Below are 18,753 nucleotides of genomic sequence, written 5' to 3' on the forward strand. Positions count from 1 at the left end.
AGAGTAAACAGCCTCATGTTGCTCCAGGAGAAGTTTAAATTGGATAGCAGAAAAAAATTCTTCACCAAAAGGGTTGTCAAACATTGGAACAGGCTGCCCGGCAAAGCAGTTGAGTTACTACCCCTGGATGTATCTAGAAGATGTGTAGATGTGGCACCTGGGGACATGGTTTAATGACAGAGTTGGCAGTGCCAGACTATGGGTTGGACTTCATGGTCTTAAAGGACTTTCCCAACCTAAATGATTCTACGATTCCAAAAACACAGGGAAACAGAATTTCCACAGTCCAAAGTTTACAAGCTGAAAAATGTAATACACATAGTTCTACTGCACACACTGAATTTGAAAATTAACATGGATCAGCAGGTTTGCGAACCACACCCTTCCTCAGCCATTCAGTCCTTCAGAATGAATAAGCAGTAATATTTGAGAATTTCAAAAGATTTTCAAGCTGTCTCCAAAGAGGAGCACTTTTCTAACATTTCAGTCTCAACTTGTAGCCTTATAGCCCCATCATACAGAACTGCCATTGCTAGAAACAGGCCATAGGCTTTGTACATGGTTTGCAAGACCACAGCACTGACAATTGTTGGACTTTCTCAGAGCTTGTTCTGACCTGCTCAGAGTTCAGCTTTAACTTTGATTTAAATATAACAGCAGTTTTTCTTCTGACCAAGTAGTTATGACTAATTTGGTTTACTCTTGTATGGGACAACAATAGCTTTCATATAGACAGTAGCGACACGTAGTCAATTCTATTATAACTGACATAATGATGCAGCATAGAGAAACGCAACTTAAATATGATATAGGCCATGAAAATTAGAGATACATAACTTAGAGGAGTACAGGCACAGGATAATAAAAGGTGGGGTACACGCTGACCCTGGAAAAATAATGGCTATTTTCAACTGGCCAAGTTTAAGAGACCTGAACAAAACTGGGCAAAAGCAGTTTCTAATATACATAAAACGTACTATATATAAATAATGTGTAACTTGAATGTGCAGACCAATGAAAGTAAAGAGCAAGGTATAACGGTGCACCACAAAACAAAAATAAGGCACTTCAGCAGATCCTAGAACAAGGAAGAAAAATCATCAACAGCAACCCCCACAGCAAACAACTCCAGCTAGCAACACCTATACCCCTCACCACACACACACACAAACATCAGACAGAAGTCATTCACTTAAGGATCTCAAGAAACAGGACGAGGGTGAGCACAACGCTAGGAAGTGTGTGTGTATTACAATTTTAACTGTACTATTAGTGCCACTAGAGATTTTTTTCTGTTTAGCAGTATTTGTTTCCCTGTTTTCTCTCTTCTTCGGCAATAATTCATTCTGGAAGACTTCAACTATACTAACAATAACTTATTGTCTTTACATATAAAAAGTATGTTTGCCTTTTGACAATACCAAGACATTCAGTGTAACATACCCTTACCAGCACAGAAAGGACAAAGTAAAACACACCACAGAGATGTAACTGTGTGCTTATGGGAGGGAATATAGGAATCTTCAAGACCGAAGCCAGAGACAGCAGAGAGACATCTCAAAGGACCCTCAGCAAGTCTGCAGATGACACTAAGCTGGGAGAAAGTGTGGATCTGATGGAGGGTAGGGAGGCTCTGCAAAGGGATCTGAACAGGCTGGACCGCTGGGCTGAGACCGATGGCATGAGGTTCAACGAGGCCAAATGCCGGGTCCTGCACTTGGGGCACAACAACCCTATGCAGTGCTACAGGTTGGGGGAAGAGTGGTTGGAGAGCTGCATGGAGGAGAAGGACCTGGGGGTAATGGTTGACAACCGACTGAACATGAGCCAGCAGTGTGCCCAGGTGGCCAAGAAGGCCAATGGCATCTTGGCTTGTATCAGAAATGGTGTGACCAGCAGGACCAGGGAGGTTATTCTCCCTCTGTACTTGATACTGGTGAGACCGCACCTTGAGTACTGCGTTCAGTTCTGGGCCCCTCACCACAAGAAGGATGTTGAGGTTCTGGAGCGTGTCCAGAGAAGAGCAACGAAGCTGGTGAGGGGGCTGGAGAACAAGTCTTACGAGGAGCGGCTGAGAGAGCTGGGGTTGTTTAGTCCGGAGAAGAGGAGGCTGAGGGGGGAGACCTTATTACTCTCTACAAGTACCTGAAAAGAGGTTGTGGAGAGGAGGGAGCTGGCCTCTTCTCCCAAGTAACTGAGGACAGGACAAGGGCGAATGGCCTGAGGCTCCACCAGGGGAGGTTCAGGCTGGATATCAGAAAAAACATTATTCATGGAAACAGTCATCAGGCACTGGAACAGGCTGCCCAGGGAGGTGGTTGAGTCGCCTTCCCTGGAGGTGTTTAAGGAACGGGCAGATGAAGTGCTAGGGACATGGTTTAAGGGAGTGTTAGAAATGGTTGGACTCAATGATCCAGTGGGTCCTTTCCAACCTGGTGATTCTATGATTCTATGAAGGAATAAGCCTTCAACAAGAAATAGCAAATCTGCATGAAAGCAACAAGGAAAGTCACCAGCAGGTACCAGACCAGATACCTGAGGGTTGACCTAGACCTCCAGCTGCACAACCTAAACCCACCCAACCACACTGCAACAGCAACCTCCAAGAGAAACCATTTATTTTCAGCATGTGAACTAACCCCAGAGTTCTTGCTCGTTTTGGTCTTCTTATACAGATGATATTTATTTCACAGTACCCATCACACACAGATTTAACTTTGTGGCTTAGAGCTGCAAAAACAGGAACTCCAGTCCTATATACCATATATTCCAAAAACTACAGATTCAATTTATGCAAGTATTTGAAAATTTTAGGTAACTGTACAGATACTTTCTTTGTATTCACACATCAAGAAGCATACCTATTAAAAACAATTTGAGAAACTTACATTTTCTATGCCGCTGCCAATTTTCAGTATCCCACCAATAAAACGTGGAACATTCTGGGAGAGGGATAGAAAAAAAAGCCAAGTAATTAAGATCTGATAACTTTAGTCCCTATCCGCTCAGGTTCAACTCTAACGTTTTCTGTTCTGCTCGACTGTAGTAATGTTTGGACAGTTGCTTTATTCCATTTCATAGTTTCAAGAAATATCCTTGTATTCAGTAGCAAATTCCCTACCATTTCTGTTGAAAAATAAATAAATGATGACATGGAAACAGTGGAAATCGAGAACACGTGAATGCTGTGACATCCAGTTAGGAAATACAGTCACTTTAACCACTTCTGTAGTTAACTACATACCAAAGAACCAGCTGAAACATCCAATGAAAACCATCCAAAACAACAGTACTTTCTCTCCTGAGATCTGCTGCTCAAAATAAATTTTACTACTGGATATACAATCTTTTACACGGAGAAGGAGATACAGGTTAAAGAAGTAAGAAGAGGGAATCAGAGATAAAGAGGGAAATGGGAATATACACAGGCCCTCTCATATAAGGATTGAATGAGAGACTGCCAGAGGAGTAAACAGCACATCATGCTCATCATGCAAGACAAAATGAAAAAACTGCAGGGACATCCTGAACTACAAGGAGGTGAAAAGAGAGAATTTGGATAGCCTGAAGGAGACAGCAGCAAAAAGAGCATACGGAAGTATGAATCCACAAGATCAATACAGTACACGAATATCTAACCACAGAAAGTCATATAACAGTAAGGTGGACTGGAAAAGTGTAGCTTGGCATTAAGCACAGAATTTGAACAAACCAATTGTTTTAAAAACATGTCATACCTGAATTAAAAAAAAAACAAACAAAAACCCAAACAACAAAACAACAACAACCTTTTCCCTTCAGCTGCTGAGAACATTTCTTGTTATCACTCTCTCCTTTGCACTGTTAGGTTTCTGTTCTAAATTAGCAACAATAGCAAATGGTAAATATCATTTGTTGAATAAGGAAAAATAACTGAGGGGGGAAAAAGTAAGTAAATAGTTCACCTTGGAAAAGTGCCTTTTTCTCACCGATATGACTCTCTTAGCATTTCACAAATGCTCCAGTCAACTGTATTATTGACTCTGCAAATATTCAGTAAGTTATCCCAACTGTAATAAAGTCTGTGACACATTTTATTTCCAGAAAGCTGCAATTCAACTATCAGACAATTCACTGACTCCAACAAAAGGAAATGTCTCATTTAAGATATAATCCCAAGATGCTTAAGGTACAGATTTAATTAACCTATTACACTTGAAAACTTACACAAAGTTAAAATATAGTACTTACAGCAACTTTTTTAATTAAACCAACAAGGTCTTCCAAAACCTCTAAATCACAGACTCTCTTCCAATTCCACTCTAAAATCTCTGAACTGCTTCAAAACAGAAAAAGTTATTATTTAGAAAAATATCACTGTGTTACATGATCTTAATACTAGTATTTAGATGTAAGCAAAAGCATGTTTACAAACTCAAATCCAGCCCTTCAGAAGACGGCAAAACCAAACAGATGCAAAGTTTTTGCTACTTTCGAAATATAGGCATCCATTTAAGCACTTAAATATACTCGTAGATTCCAAACTTCAGAAACTCATTCTTAGCATCTTCTGTATATTCAAGAACTATGCCTTCTGACATAAACTAACTTTGCTCACTGGTAAAACCATTCCTGCAGTTAACCACTACTGAAAGTATACAACAGTCCTTCAGAGATAACAAAAAAAAAAAAAAAAATAACATAAAGGCTGATGAAATCATGTCAAGAATGACTACTTACTTCAAACCAGCTGCTAATGAATTGCTTTCATTTGAGAAGAGAAGAGACCAAAAGATACTTATTTTAAAAACGTCGCAATATTCTGTTAACACATCAACCGGCAGGCTGCACCATACTTGACAGGGATCAACATCTTCAAGAAAACAGTAAAGAATTAGACTACACAATTTAGGCATTACAAGTAATCAAAGTTCAAATAAACATTCAAAAACGTCAGTTATTTCCATACTGTGTTCCTAAATACTATCTAACTAAAACTAGAAAACCTGAACAACCTAAATACATCCAGCAACTTGAGAATTTTTATAAACTGAAGGAGAAGAGTTAATTTACGTTGGAGGTAAGAATAGGAACCTGCTGGTAAGCTTTACATTCCCTGCCCAAGGAATTGCCTGTATTCTGAACTGAATTGATACAAAACATTATAGATTGGTAAATGCAGCGTGCTTCTAAAGAAGAGCCTAACAAGGGCTGTGAGCTGTTTAATGGCTATCAGGGATGCTATTTTCAAAACAAAATGTGAGCCTCTTCTAACTATATCAATCTAATTACTCTCTACAATAAATCTAGGGTACTGCGGAATACAGCAACATGGTACAAAAAGATCATCAATACTCAGAGGCCATTATGTATGTGATGCATGGCTCTTTTAAAAATACAATCTATTTTCCTCAAAGAGTGTCTTTAAAAGGTAAAGATCCTAATTAGAATTTTGAGGTGGCATCAAGTACTCTCAGAACAAAAGCATTATTATGTGAGAGCCTGAATACAAGCAACAGTTAAGCTTAAACAGCTGGTTGTGCCAATCTGAGTTTCCCACACATTACAGGTTACCATTTGTATAGTGAATAGTTTTGAAGAACTTGGCATACTGTTGAGCCACCCGCTCTTCTGCAACTAATAAAAAGTTCTTTTTTTAATATTATAACTGCAAAGCTTTGCCTATAAAGATCAACTTGAAGATGTCTTTAGACCTATACAGCTAAAATACCACTACCATTACAACACACATCATGAACACAAGCCTTTAATCTCCATCCTCAAAACATGAATTGACTGCATGTATGTACATGTTACTGACTATTTACACTGTTCTCACAGATGTATGGTAGCATTCCACACGTAACATTCAGACAAAAAGATAAGAATTCTTCCAGTGTAAAATAACATACCAATGCTTCTACTTGGAAATAATAATTTTCACTTATTCAGACAAAATAAGGAAAAAGTGAAATAGCAATCACAAAAGACCCAAGCGTAGCACATAAAGCATACTAGAAAGTTATATAATATTAATTTAGTTTACATACCTGTTTTAGGCTTATGCAGTGATCGCTGTTTAAATAGCCTATGACCCTGAAGATAAACATATTTTTTAACATTACACATCTTGCAAATGCATTATACTAACTAAAGCAATGATTACTTCACTGTTTCTGAATATTAAATCAATATAAACTGTTCGCATCAGGGGAAGGGAGGAATAGAAGGGATTTTTACATTCTATCACAAATTCTGTTTCTCAAGAAAAGGTAATTATTGCACAAATTTAGATCAGTATAAAAGATGGTCTGTGGTTATATCTTCATAAGCAAGCAGCACGATCAAATAGGAAACAAATCTATCAAGCAAAGTACTTTGTATTGAGAAGTCTACTCTCATATTATATGCTCTTGAGGAGTTTTAGTTTGCATTGGTGCAAATCTAGTCCCACAGACACAGCATCCATTCATGGTTAATGCACATTACCTATACTCTTAAAAGCATTTTCTAGATTAGTTTCATCCCCAATGAATTCCAGTGGCATGCTCCAAGACAAGTCAAAACATGAAAAACATGAGGGTATTTGCCTCAAAAATGATCTCCTGATCCAAACTAAAATACTAATGCAGACACATGAAACAACAAAATTAATTAACTAAAGTTATTTAGTTAACTATTATTGATTATAACTACCTAGTAATTAACTAAAATACCCATGCATACACCAAGGACTTACGTACCTACTCATTCTGAACAGAAACCTTTTAGAAAATGTTAATAACGCTCATTCAGCGCTCACCAGCATCCTGCTATCTTCCAAGACCAATCGAAGGTGAGTGAATTCATCCTGCTTTCCCTCCATATCCCATTTTTCCAAAAATAAAATACTATTGATATTCAGTATACTCTCACATATTTATGCACTTCTGCCAGTGGTTTTCTGAGGAAAGCAAGGAAACTTGAAGTCTGCAATATTTTGCACTACCAAGTGACAAGCCCTTTTGGACCCAACCTTTATAATTCACATTAAGCACAGCCAAAAAAGCAACAAATCAAACTGGGCAAAAAAGCATATTCACTAGAATTATCTGACATGATGGTTTGGTTGCTGTCTTATGAAAAAAAAATTGCACATCCATTGAAAAAACATCCATAGATTAACAGTTATGAATGGATAGGAAAACTTTTAATAGTTTACACAATATAGTAAATCACACTGGAATAGTATTCTAAAAATTAATAATTTAAAATCAGGGACTAGGCAGCAAAATAACGTTCAAGAATACCCAAGAAAACACGTTTACAACAACAAGGCAGGTTTTGAAAAAAATATTAGTTTTGACAACTAGTGCATGTTTATTTAATAAATACATACAAATAAAATTTAAGTGGAGTGAGTGGTTGATTTACTACTTCACGACAGTATCAATACTTAAATGCATTTAAAACATAATTCTCCATATGAGACTCTCAAGCTGAAGAATAAATAACTTTGCTCTGTTTTACAGATCTCTACAACACCTATCGTTTTAACAGAGATCATACGTGTGACATTCAATAAATATTATGTATAGCTGTATTATCATTTCAGAGAAATGCAAAGGTATTGGGAGAAATTGGGAGAAAAGCATAAAAAGGAACTAATGATCAAACACATCTTTCAGAGTTTCTTTAACAGACCCTTCTTCTTTCAGTGGCAGAATTCCCGGAAACACTAACATGATGTGCAATGACGGCTTACTAACCCGACCTAAGGTGATACCAAGAAATCACATGATTTCACCCAAAGTAGTATTTCTGAGCTATTACAACATTAAATGTAAGTCAAGGCTTAGTCTCAAAAGTTAGTATAACATTGACATATTTAACAGATCAGGACACACAATAATAAAGAGGAAAAAAAATAATGTATTATTTCAAAATCAGTTAATCTCAAAAGATGACTGAAGGTGTCCTTAGATTTTGCAACAATATTTAAAGCCAAAACAAACCACACTAATGCCCCCACACATCCTGTATACATCAAGCCCAAGGTGGTATTCCCACTAAAACAAACCATCCCTGCCCCTGCAGGGGGGTTGGGACTGGATGGGCTTTAAGGTCCCTTCCAACCCAAACCATCCTATAATTCTATGATGAGGTATCTTTGCAGCAGTTTGATTTAATCAACACTACGAATTACTCTGTAGATCCAATCTTGGTATAAACCTCACTGGAACACCCCACAGGTTACTCACCTAGCTTCAAATCTACTTACCAATTTACAGCAAGATTTAATACCATCATAAAAAGCTACGCCTCCTAACCCGGATTCAGATACAGGTTCACCCATGGTACATGACCCTGAAAGAAAACGATTATAAGAAATACAGGAAGGGGAAGCAAAAAGCAAATAACGTGTGCTTTCACAGGACTTCAAATCATCACAACAGAAAAATACACTTAGCAAAAGTTTCATGAAAGATGTGTTGCGTTACTTTTACACAACACTGATTAATGTTGGGAAAAAAGTCACATAAAGCACATGTTAAAAGCTAATTAAATCGACTGCCTCTAACACAGCCTTCTCAGCCCCCTGACAGGGCTCTCGCTCGCAGTCTCACACCCGACAGGGAGGAGAGGGAAGGGCAGCTCCTGCCAGCCGGCTCCGGGAGTAGCACTCCCGGCTACGACAGCCACATCCCGGGGAGCAGAGAGCTCGGGGAAGCCCTGTTCAACAGAACCAGCGGCGCGGGGTCCCCTCCGTCCCGTGCCGCCCACTCAGTCCCCGGCAGCCCCGGGCTCTGTCACTGACGGGTCGCAGCCCGGTGCTTTCCACCGGGACAGCCCCGCCCCGCGGGCCGAGGGGAGAGAGCCCGGGGATGAGCCTGCCGCTCCGTCATTCCTTCGCTTGCTTGTTCGTTCCTCTCTCTCCCCCACACCCTTATTCGCTCCCTCTTCTTCCTCTCCCCCTCCTCTCTCTCCTTCCTTCAATTGCTCGTTCCTCTCCCTTCCTCCTTCCTTCGCTCCCTCCCTCCTTCCTTCTCTTGCTCGTTCCTGTCCCTTCTTCCTTCCTTTGCTCCCTTCCTCCCTCCTCTACCTCCTTCACTCTCTCCTCTCCCTCCTTCCTTCGCTCCCTCCTCTCCCTCCTTCCTTTGCTTGCTTGTTCCTCTTCCTTCTTTCGCTCCCTCTTCTCCCTCCTTTGCTCCCTCATTCTTTCCTTCATCAAGTAGCCTTCCAGTACCTGAAGGGACTACAAGAAAGCTGGAGAGGGACTGTTTACAAGGGCTTGTAGTGTAGGACTAGGGGGAATGGGTATAGACTGGAGAGGGGCATATTTAGACTAGATATAAGGAGAAATGTCTTCACAATGAGAGTGGTGAGGCACCGGCACAGGCTGCCCAGGGAAACTGTAGCTGCCCCATCCCTGGAGGTGTTCAAATTCAGGCTGGATGGGGCCCTGGGCAGCCTGGTGTGGTGGGAGGTGTCCCTGCCCATGGCAGGGGGGTTGGGACTGGATGGGCTTTAAGGTCCCTTCCAAACCAAACCATTCTATGATGTTATGATTCTATAATTCACTCCCTCCCTCCTTTGCTTTCTCCTCTCCCTCCTTCCTTCTTTCTCCTGCTCCCTCTTTCCTTTGCCCCTCCTTCGCTCATTCGTCCGCTCGCTGCCTCCCTCCCTTCCCTTCTTCCTTCGTTTTCTTCCCTTCCTTCGTCCCTTTCTTCCCCGTCTCCTTCCACTCCCTCCCTTCCACTCCCTCCCTTCCACTCCTTCCATTCCCTCCCTCCCTCCCTCTCTCCCCCTCCCTCTCTCACCCGCCTCGCTCCGGTCCCTCCGGCTCTTTCCTCCTCCCCGACCCCAGCACAGCCCCTTCCGTCGCGCGCGCCCACCTCGGCCCCAGCGGATTGGCCCGCTGCCGCGTGATGTCACCCCCTGGCTATGGCTGCGCATGCGCTACGTCCGCCACGGTGGGGGGGGCAGGGAGCGCGCGGGGCGCCTCCGCCTTTCGGTGCGTGAGGGAACCAGGGTGGGGCTTCCTCCGCTGGCGGGGTTGTGGACACCGAGGGGGCGGTGCGGGCAGGCGGGGTGCGCGGGGAAGAGGGGAGAAAGAAAAAGAGAGAGATTGTGTGGATGGTGGAGCGAGGGAGAGGGGGCAGGATGGAAGGAGGGAGGGAGAAGGGAGAGGGAGGGAAAGAGGGAGAGAAGGAAGTAAGAACGAGGGAGAAGAGGGGGGAAGAAGGAAGGAAGGAAGGACGAGGGAGAAGAGGGGGGAAGAGGGAGGGAAGGGGAGGGAGGGAAGGAGGAGGGGGAGGGGGAGGGGAAGGGAGAGGTAGGAAAGAAGGGAAAGGGAGAAAGGAAGGGAAGGAAGGAGGGGAGAGGGAGAAAGGGAGGATGAGGGAGGGGAAGGGAAAGAGGGTAGGAGGGAGAGAGACTAAGGTAAGGAGGGAGAGAGAGGGGGAGGGCAGAAGGGAGAGAGAAAGAAAGGGTCAGTCGATAGCCCACCCAGAGCCGGGGGGGGGTTTGGCAGGGAATGTGTGTGTGCTGAGGAGCAAAAGGCACCCCAGGAATACCAGAGTGTTGTGAGAAGAACTTATTGAGAAACCTCTCATGGCTTTTTACTGTGTTCTTGCCCTTCCCCCAGTTTCCCCACTCGAAGTTAAGGGGAAGAGGCCAGCTATGGTTGAAAACTCTCCAGCCCCATTGCCAGAAAGGGCAATATATGGATTTGCTCTTTTTTTAGGATCATGGTTTAGCTTTAGTAAGTATAGTATATCTATTTAGTAAGTGTATATACATATGTATTACATATATAATATATATTTAGTAAGTATATTGGGTGCAGAATGCTTCCCTGAAGAGTGTTGCTTTGCTTATGAGAAAAAAGTAATTCCAGTCAGACCAGCTGAGAAGAGTCAGAGCTGTGTGACGCCTCCTGTGTCAGGAAGCACTGAATGAGCATCGCTTGCCAGGCTTGTCAGTTGTTATGAAGATCTGTCATTGCATTTTGTGATTTTCCTGTGTTTCATCTATCTTTAACCTTATTATGTCGGTTTTAATAGCATTACAGAATCAAAATATTTGAAAAACTCTGCTTTCTCATTTTAGTGACTTTGTTACTTCAGTTGTATATGTTGTCACTATTCAGTAACTACTGTACTTAGTTGTAGTGCAACCTTCCCCACCCAAATACTGTAAAAAAGAAGTCATATGGAATCACAGAATGGTTTAGGTTGGAAAGACCTTTAAGATCATAAAGTGCAACAAGTCCATCTGGTTGACAGGAAGGAAAATTATTAAGGGTTATACCAGTATTTCTTTGCTAGTGTGACAGGTGGTTTAGCATTTCACTGGGGATCTGTTGCATGTCCACAGAGGACTAAGGCTTGAGATGGTGAGAACCGTTTTGCAATACAAAAAATGTGCTGCTCATGTACGGTAGTTGAATAATAAAACAGGATCTTTCTCACTCCTAGGAGGTAAGCAGAAAGGAAAGTAAGTTGGTTTCTGTTCCTCTCACAAGAAGCCATTGCAATTGCATATCTTGTCACTGGCTACTAACCCGTTCCCCTCAAGTTTTGTTAAAACTTCTTCTGAATTTGTTTTTCTGGAGCGAAGCTTCTCAGTATTGGTTTTGTTGACATGAAAATTACTAGCTTGCCAAGAATCAGGTAGTATTTTCAGTAACTTTTTCTGAATGGTTCTGTCTAAGCACTTCAACTCTACCAACTTTTCTTTGAACCAAATGAGCCATTCTGTGATCATTTCCTGCTTTACTATTTTCTATGGTCAGAGTCACTTGGCATCCTTTTACTGAGAGAGTGGTTCTTGTGTTCTGCAGTTAACATGCAAGAACATCTTGTCCCATCCCTGGAGGTGTTCAAGGCCTTGGGCATCCTGATTTAGAGGGATGTCCCTGCCCAGGGGGGTTGGAACTAGATGATCTTTTAGGTCATTCCAACCCTAACCTATGATTCTATGAAATCAGAAACTAAATGTTAAAGCAAATATAAAAATTATATATAATCAGCTACAAAACATTGAACCTACATTCATAGACTCAGAGTGATTTGAGTTGGAAAAGACCTTAAAGATCATGCAGTTCCAACTGCCCTGCTATGGGCAGGGAAACCTCCCACTGGATCAGGTTGCTTAAAGCCTCATCTAACCTGATGTTGAACATCTCCAGGGCTGGGACAAGTTTTGTGTCTCGGAGGCATATTCTACAATGTTTTGATAAAGCTGTTTTGCTTTAAGTAGTGTAAAAGCAAAATAGTGTCTCAGCATATATTATTAGGGAATTACTACTCTAAAGCTTAGGAAGGTAGTCTAAAACGCTATCAGTTGTACTATTATGACTTTTTAATCCTTTTGTGCAGTATTGTATCTTATCTGGGCGTATATTCCTGAATCTTGGCTGTTCTCGTTGGGACTAACATACTGGCCTCAAAAGTAAGTTAAACTAATTAGACTCTTTAGCCTGAATATGTGTAAGAATAGGACACACTTACTTATTTTCAAATAATAGAACTTTTTTTAAAACAGTGGCCTTGTATTTAATCCAGATTTTCTTGATGGTAAAGACTTGTAATCTTTGTGAGGCATTATTTTATGTAGAGAAACGTAATGAAAAGATTTCATTGTGTAATGAAAGAAACAGTATTTGAGTCTTTTATGATAAACTTGATATTTTGTTTTCAGGAAGTTTGCCAACCAAAATGCAGTAAATTTTAAACTGTAATTAAAAATTTAAAAACCTTCTGCAAGGAATCTGTTTGATGATTTATACCAGATTAGCTACAGTGACTCTGCAGTCAGTAATCTTGAGACAGACCAGGATCTGTATTTAGAGGTGGTGTTTCTTTTCCTCTGGGCTCAGTTTGTCCTAGGTATAGTAACAACACCGCATCAGAACTGTTTTGTCATTTTGTTATTATGATGTGTAAAATCTAAAATCTTTTTCTCAGGTACTGGGCGGTTGCTTTGCCAACATACCTACTAGTCACCATAGGAATTGGTTATATATTACTTTTTGGTATTAACATGATGAGTACAGCTCCACTTAACTCCACAGATACGGTGACAGGTAATTTTTTTGTTGATTTGGTGTTTTTTTTAGATTTTGATACTTAACTGATGATTTTTGTCAGTGTGTGTATGTAGGCATATGTAATATCAATCAAGTTTTAAGCCTTTAAATATTTTCGTCTAGAAAAAGGAGTTCATGGAAGTGTTTAAGTACTAGAGTGAAAAGATGACTACAAGCTTGACTCTTCCTTCTTTGCCATAATGGCAGTTATTTCCAACTAGTAAAGGATATTTCCTTTGTAAAACAGACCACATTAGAGGAACAGGGCTTCGGCATATAAAGCTCTCCCAAACCTGTACCCTACATTACAAAAAGAGCATAATGCGAAGAAGGGCTTGAGTGCCTCCCTGGGAGCGGCAGAAGTGGGAAGGCATGCAGGGGTTAGGTTGGTACAATGAAGGATGCCACAGTATTGTGACCTGATCAGATATGTTGGTAATTCCTTGTCTAAAAAGAGCTGTTCTTCAGTTGTTCTCTCAACTTTCATGTAGTCTTTATACCTGTTTTAGACATTCACAATATTTTCCAGGCAGCTGTATCTTCATCCACATAGTGTTCTATTTACAGATGGCCAATTTTTGTCAGAAAAAAATGTAGACTAAAATTTGGCAAGGAACTTACTCATTGCTAATACTGCTGAAGTTACCTTTTTTTTTAACAAACTACATACCTAGTATTACATTACAGTGGATGGCAAAAGCGAAAAAAAAAAAAACAGTTGAGGCTGTGTTTCAAATGCAGTACTCTGTCAAAAACTGCCATTCAGGTATCCCTGTGCTCCCGACCACTCATTCACACTCTTATAAGTCACCCTCTCATTTGAATCATTAGAATCACCAGGTAGGAAAAGACCTCTGAGATGATGAAGTCCAACCATACCTATCTGCCGCTAAACAGTATCCTTAAGTACCTCATCTACCTGTTTTTTAAATACCTCTAGGGATGGTGACTCCACCACCTCCCTGGGCAGCCTCTGCCAGTGCCTGAGGATCCTTCTGGTGAAAATTTTTTTCCTAATGTCCAATCTGAACTTCCCCTGTCCTAACTTGAGGCCATTCCCTCTTGTCAGCCCAAGAGTTTGTGTGGCTGGCTGGATGGGATGGGGGACTTATGAAAAACACCCATATTTAAAAATGTTCTTTTTCAGAGTGAACAGTTCCACCATTGTGTTCAAAGTGCACCTGTAAAAATGTTTATGCTGTTACAGGAATGGGTGCTCTGTCATGATGGGAACAAAAAGCCAAGATAAAGGGATGGTAGACAGCATCTCTCAGCAGAAAACCTAGTAGAAAGTGTTCAAACTACAGGCTGAGATATTCACTGTGGGAGGGTCTTTGTTTGTTTGTTCTTTTTATCTTTGGGTAATTATGGTTTAATGTCATACAGCATTGAACCAAGCGAAGTCCCAGACAGTGATTTAAGCAGGAGGGTAGTGTTGATTTCTTCAGGAGCTCTGCTAATAGATGTTGATGTAAAGATTTTTGATGACGATCTCATTATACCTCAGCAAGACAGAGTTTTCAGTATCACTTAGGGTAGCTAAAGTTATAGTGTTGTGTTATGTATATAACATTTACTGATTAATCCTTAATATGTAGAATGTTCTCATTGTCTTGTTTAGATAACTATGCAAAAAAGCAGCAACAGAAGACATTTCAAGAAGAAGCAATTCCAGCATTGAGGGATATTCCCATCAGTGAAGTAAACCGAATGTTTTTCCTTCCTGAAAAAGGAATCTGCAATAGCAGGTAGTTGTTATTAAGATCTGTTTGAATAAATGATTAGTAGAAATATTACATAAGGAAAAACAAAACCGCTCCAAGCTAAAAAACTTCTGTGCTTGTAGAACAAAGCTTGCTTTTTCTTTGTTTCTTTTTTTTTCCCCCTGAACTTGTAAATAAATTTGCATTAACACAATTGATTGAGATGACTTTTTTTTTATTATTATGTATGTGCCTTAATAACCTGCATTGGTATGAGAATTATGCCATGTTGTTTTATCGAACCATTCTTGCGAGTTTAAAATAGCATTCTGTTGCTGGTAGATTTCTGCTTTTTATATCCCTCTTATAGTGAAAAAAATATCATTTGGGCATACCTTAATTCTATTTCCCATTGAATTCGGGGAGAGAAAATGTGTACTGCTAGTCAAACGCTTGAGGCTTTTTTTTTTTATATGCATTAAGTTCATTTGAAATGTTTACATTGTAAATATACAGTTGTCATTTGTAACTATTAATTAAATGTGGTTAATTTTTACATTACATTTTACATTAAATTTTAAAGTTAGCAGTTTTTCTGTGGTTCTACAGTATTTCTCCTTGGTAAAGGTACATAGTGGTCCATTTTTCTTTACACAATTCTTTGCTCAGCAAAGTATGGTGATTTTTTTTTCCTTTCCCAAATTGGTGGGCTTATTAAAATACCAGGATTACCAGAAATAAAGGGAGTGGATTGTGAAGATTTTATGAAACAAGTCTTGAAATTTCTTTATTTAACCATTCTTAAACATATTAGAAATCAGGTTCAATGAAATTTCTGGAAATAAATGGATCCACAAGTCCATCTTATTATAGTCCAGATTATAGCACAAAGCACAGTAACTTCTTACAGCAATGGTTCACATGTTTCTTAAACATCGAATTTTCTTTCATGTATGTATTAATAAGCAGAGAGACAACTTCTACTTCCTTTGTTCCAAGAGTCACAAACAAAGTTATTTTTTGTTTTAAGCCATTTGTCTTCAGTAGTCAAGGTTATTTAGTCTGATTATAAAGACCAGAGCCTCATTATTGTTTGTTAGGTCTATAAGCTGAGTTCTGACCAGCAGAGAATTTAATTAAAAACATCACTATTCATTAAATGGTAATATTTTAAAAAAAAAAAATGTGTGAAGAATCTTATGGCAATCCTTTAGAAATCGGTCAAAACAACCATCTGTTGCTGTGGGAAGCCTTGAGCTGGTAACAGTCAATCTGATACAAATGTGAAATCTGTAGTTTCTTGTTCCTCTGATCTTCAGTAGTTTGCTCTTTTTTCCACCTGCATTTGAAGGCAAAAATACCTGAGATGCTATGGCTAGGAGAAAAATACCTTTGTAATGAAGGACAAAATGTTTTTCAATGTTACACTCTGAAATAGTATATTGTTGTGTGGGGCCACTTCTTAAGAATGAGTATTTTTACCTAAGCCTGGTGACTGTAAATTAGTATGATGTTTATTTGTTTGATAGCTGTAGAATTCTTTGTGAATTTTTAGTTTTTAGCTTGCCCCAGTTTGCTATGATTTACCCCTCCTGCTATGATTTTACCCTTCTATTAATTTTAGTTTATGTGTTCAAACACGCATGCATAGGGTGAATTCAAAATTTTGTGGTCAACAGACGTGAAGATGTATTCATTCTTTTGTCAGTTCACTAATTGCATAGACATTGAAGTATTGTCTGTAATCTTTTTTTGTCTGTGTAATTTCTGCCTGTGTTCTGTGTTCCTTTTGCTTTCTGAAAAAGCAATTTCATTTTTAATTCTAAATTGACAATGAGTGAAGGCCACATTTCTGGTATGATTGATGCAAGGATTAATTTAGTCCCTGTTAAGAAGACCCAAATCCCTTCAGGCTAAAGAAAAGCTACTGGAAAATATCCTCAAGCCCTGAAAGCACACAAATGAAAGGACTGTAAACCTTGGACAAAGATGGTATCAGTGATGAATCTGCCATTTTGTTTAACTGCAGACCTCACAATTATGGGAAAACTAACAGAGGTACCTAAGTGAACAGCCAAACTGGGGCCATTTGTTTAAGTAAAACTTGCAGGCATGAAACTCAATCTTTACTTTTCTGTCACTACTGCGTAGTGGTGCTTCAAAGACACCGCACTGACCTTTTCTTCAACTTGGGAGTAATGTTTGACACTTCAGAAATTGCCTCTGTGATCAAAATAAGACCAGATAATGCAGTGTATGTCGGCTAATCAATACATTGTAGGGAATTGCAGGTGTTCGGGATCCATCGTTGCACAGTCTTGCCTATGACTGTGATTAAGGAAAAGATATGCAGCTCTGCCAACAAAAAGAAAAGAGATTCTGCCTTTTGTAAATATAGAGCACGCTTATAGGTGTTTGGTGGGATTTATATTGATTTTGCCTTAGATATTGTTAAGGAAAAAGAAACCTGAAATGATTGAACTGTGTTGCAAGTAGTGCCTTTCTTTACAAAACATACTTGTTCAAAGACTGGATATCGGGTATCCATTCTTCTTGAGAGAAGGCGGAAAAAAAAAAAAAGATTTGCCCTCATTTTCACCTTTCTGAGTTATTGATGTTTTGTTGTAGCACAACCATAGGGTTAGACCAACTGCTTTGTCCTTGCTGAAAAAAAAAAACAAATGGTGAAACTTCAGCCTAGCTTTTTAATGTACCTTTTGAGATTCTTCCGCAGTTCTTGTCATACTGGAGACTGATAGTATTTTACACATCTTGTTATAATCTTAGTCTTGTAACAGATTTCTCTCCCCCCCCCCCCCCCAAACGTGTTTGAATGAGTGTGTGCATAAACATGTCATACAAAAATAACAAGGTGCACTATTTCAAATAAAAGGTTTGAATTCTAAAAGAAATAATAGAGCTGTGGTTGCTAAATTTGTGTAAAGGTGGTAAAGCATATCTCTGTTCTTACCGTCTTAGCTGTAAACGGAAGGGGAGTGACAATACAGATGATGTGTTTATGGTGTTGAAACTGAGAAGTACGGAAAGGGAGACTTTGGGAATAATCGTGCAAGTGATTTTAAAAGGGGAGCTACCCCGGATTTTAGTCTTTTGCATTGCACGGTATTGAATGCTAGAAGCTTGGAGGCTTCAGCACAAATACAGAGCAGATGCATATGAAGTAGCAGAAGAGCCAAATTCTTTGTGTATCCACATAATTTCATTTTTACCGTAACCATTAATAGGAGTATTTTGCCACTTCATTTGAGATCAATAGGGAGCTATAGGAAAAGACATAAATGCTCTCTTGTGAAGGTCAAAGCATGCGGAGTAAAATATGCAAGCGCATATATGTAAAAAGTTAGCACAATTTTTTGTGTGTTTGTGTTTATTGTTCCAAGAGATAACATGACTGGAATAAGAAAATGAAAGAAAAAGAAACACAGCATCTCAAAATTCATTTCTATTTTTAGGCATGAAAGTGATGTCCTTGCATCACTTTCACTTGGCTGAGTGAAAAAAGCTTGTTTCAGCAGCAGTAAAATGGAGTTGTCTTTCTCTTTGTGGTATGTGGGAATACTTTTGCAGTTACCTAAAGCAGTCTGAAGTGTACAGGCCATTTTAAAAGATTTTGAGTGCACTATGGAATGCTCTCAGCTTGATTTGGTGATTTTTCAAGTAACTATTGTTTGTTATTGGTAGGGGAGAATAGGCTAAAAGGTGAGAATTATTCTAGACTTGTTTGTGGCAAAAGTTTGGATATCAGTAGGTACAATTAAAGACCTGTCTTACATATGAGAAATCTGTAATACGAAATGTTTATGCTACTGCTGCAGGCAGTATTTCTGTAAAGTTAAGGATTGGTCTGAATTGGAAGGACTCATACTACCAGTAGTGTGCATGAAGCTGTTCTGAGAGTAAGAGCAGGGAAAATGTACGTATGGTTTAATTCTACTGTGTGGATATTTTCCTGGTACTCCAGTTGTACATTGATGCCCC

General features: G+C 39.7%; 2 protein-coding genes across 10 annotated transcripts in view; one reads left to right on the plus strand and one right to left on the minus strand.

Moving 5' to 3' along the window:
* TTC3 (tetratricopeptide repeat domain 3) overlaps positions 1-9,930 on the minus strand; it is a 64,279-nt gene extending 54,349 nt beyond the window's left edge. For 2 of the 6 annotated variants that reach the window (XM_054087459.1, XM_054087438.1), the window contains exons 1-5: positions 8,240-8,887; positions 6,030-6,075; positions 4,720-4,852; positions 4,231-4,318; positions 2,889-2,942 (exon numbers count right to left, since the gene is read on the minus strand). In XM_054087459.1, the coding sequence (XP_053943434.1) occupies positions 2,889-2,942; positions 4,231-4,318; positions 4,720-4,852; positions 6,030-6,075; positions 8,240-8,440 (522 nt within the window). In that variant the 5' untranslated portion in view covers positions 8,441-8,887. The other 4 variants (XM_054087450.1, XM_054087466.1, XM_054087427.1 and 1 more) reach the window with 4 other exon arrangements.
* PIGP (phosphatidylinositol glycan anchor biosynthesis class P) lies at positions 9,844-17,649 on the plus strand. 4 transcript variants are annotated; one of them, XM_054087526.1, is made up of 5 exons: positions 9,844-9,973; positions 10,607-10,723; positions 12,342-12,414; positions 12,930-13,048; positions 14,673-17,648. In XM_054087526.1, the coding sequence occupies exons 1-5, from the start codon at positions 9,904-9,906 to the stop codon at positions 14,801-14,803; spliced, it is 510 nt and encodes a 169-aa protein (XP_053943501.1). In that variant the 5' UTR covers positions 9,844-9,903; the 3' UTR covers positions 14,804-17,648. The 4 variants fall into 4 exon arrangements, with proteins under 4 accessions (XP_053943501.1, XP_053943509.1, XP_053943517.1 ...); XM_054087534.1 differs by having other exon boundaries at positions 9,962-9,991; positions 14,673-17,649; XM_054087542.1 differs by lacking the exon at positions 9,844-9,973 and adding an exon at positions 10,011-10,035 and having other exon boundaries at positions 14,673-17,649.
* The last annotated feature ends 1,104 nt before the right edge of the window (positions 17,650-18,753 follow it).

This window comes from Cuculus canorus, chromosome 1 (assembly GCF_017976375.1).
Source record: "Cuculus canorus isolate bCucCan1 chromosome 1, bCucCan1.pri, whole genome shotgun sequence".
In the NCBI taxonomy this organism is placed as follows: Eukaryota; Metazoa; Chordata; class Aves; order Cuculiformes; family Cuculidae; genus Cuculus; species Cuculus canorus.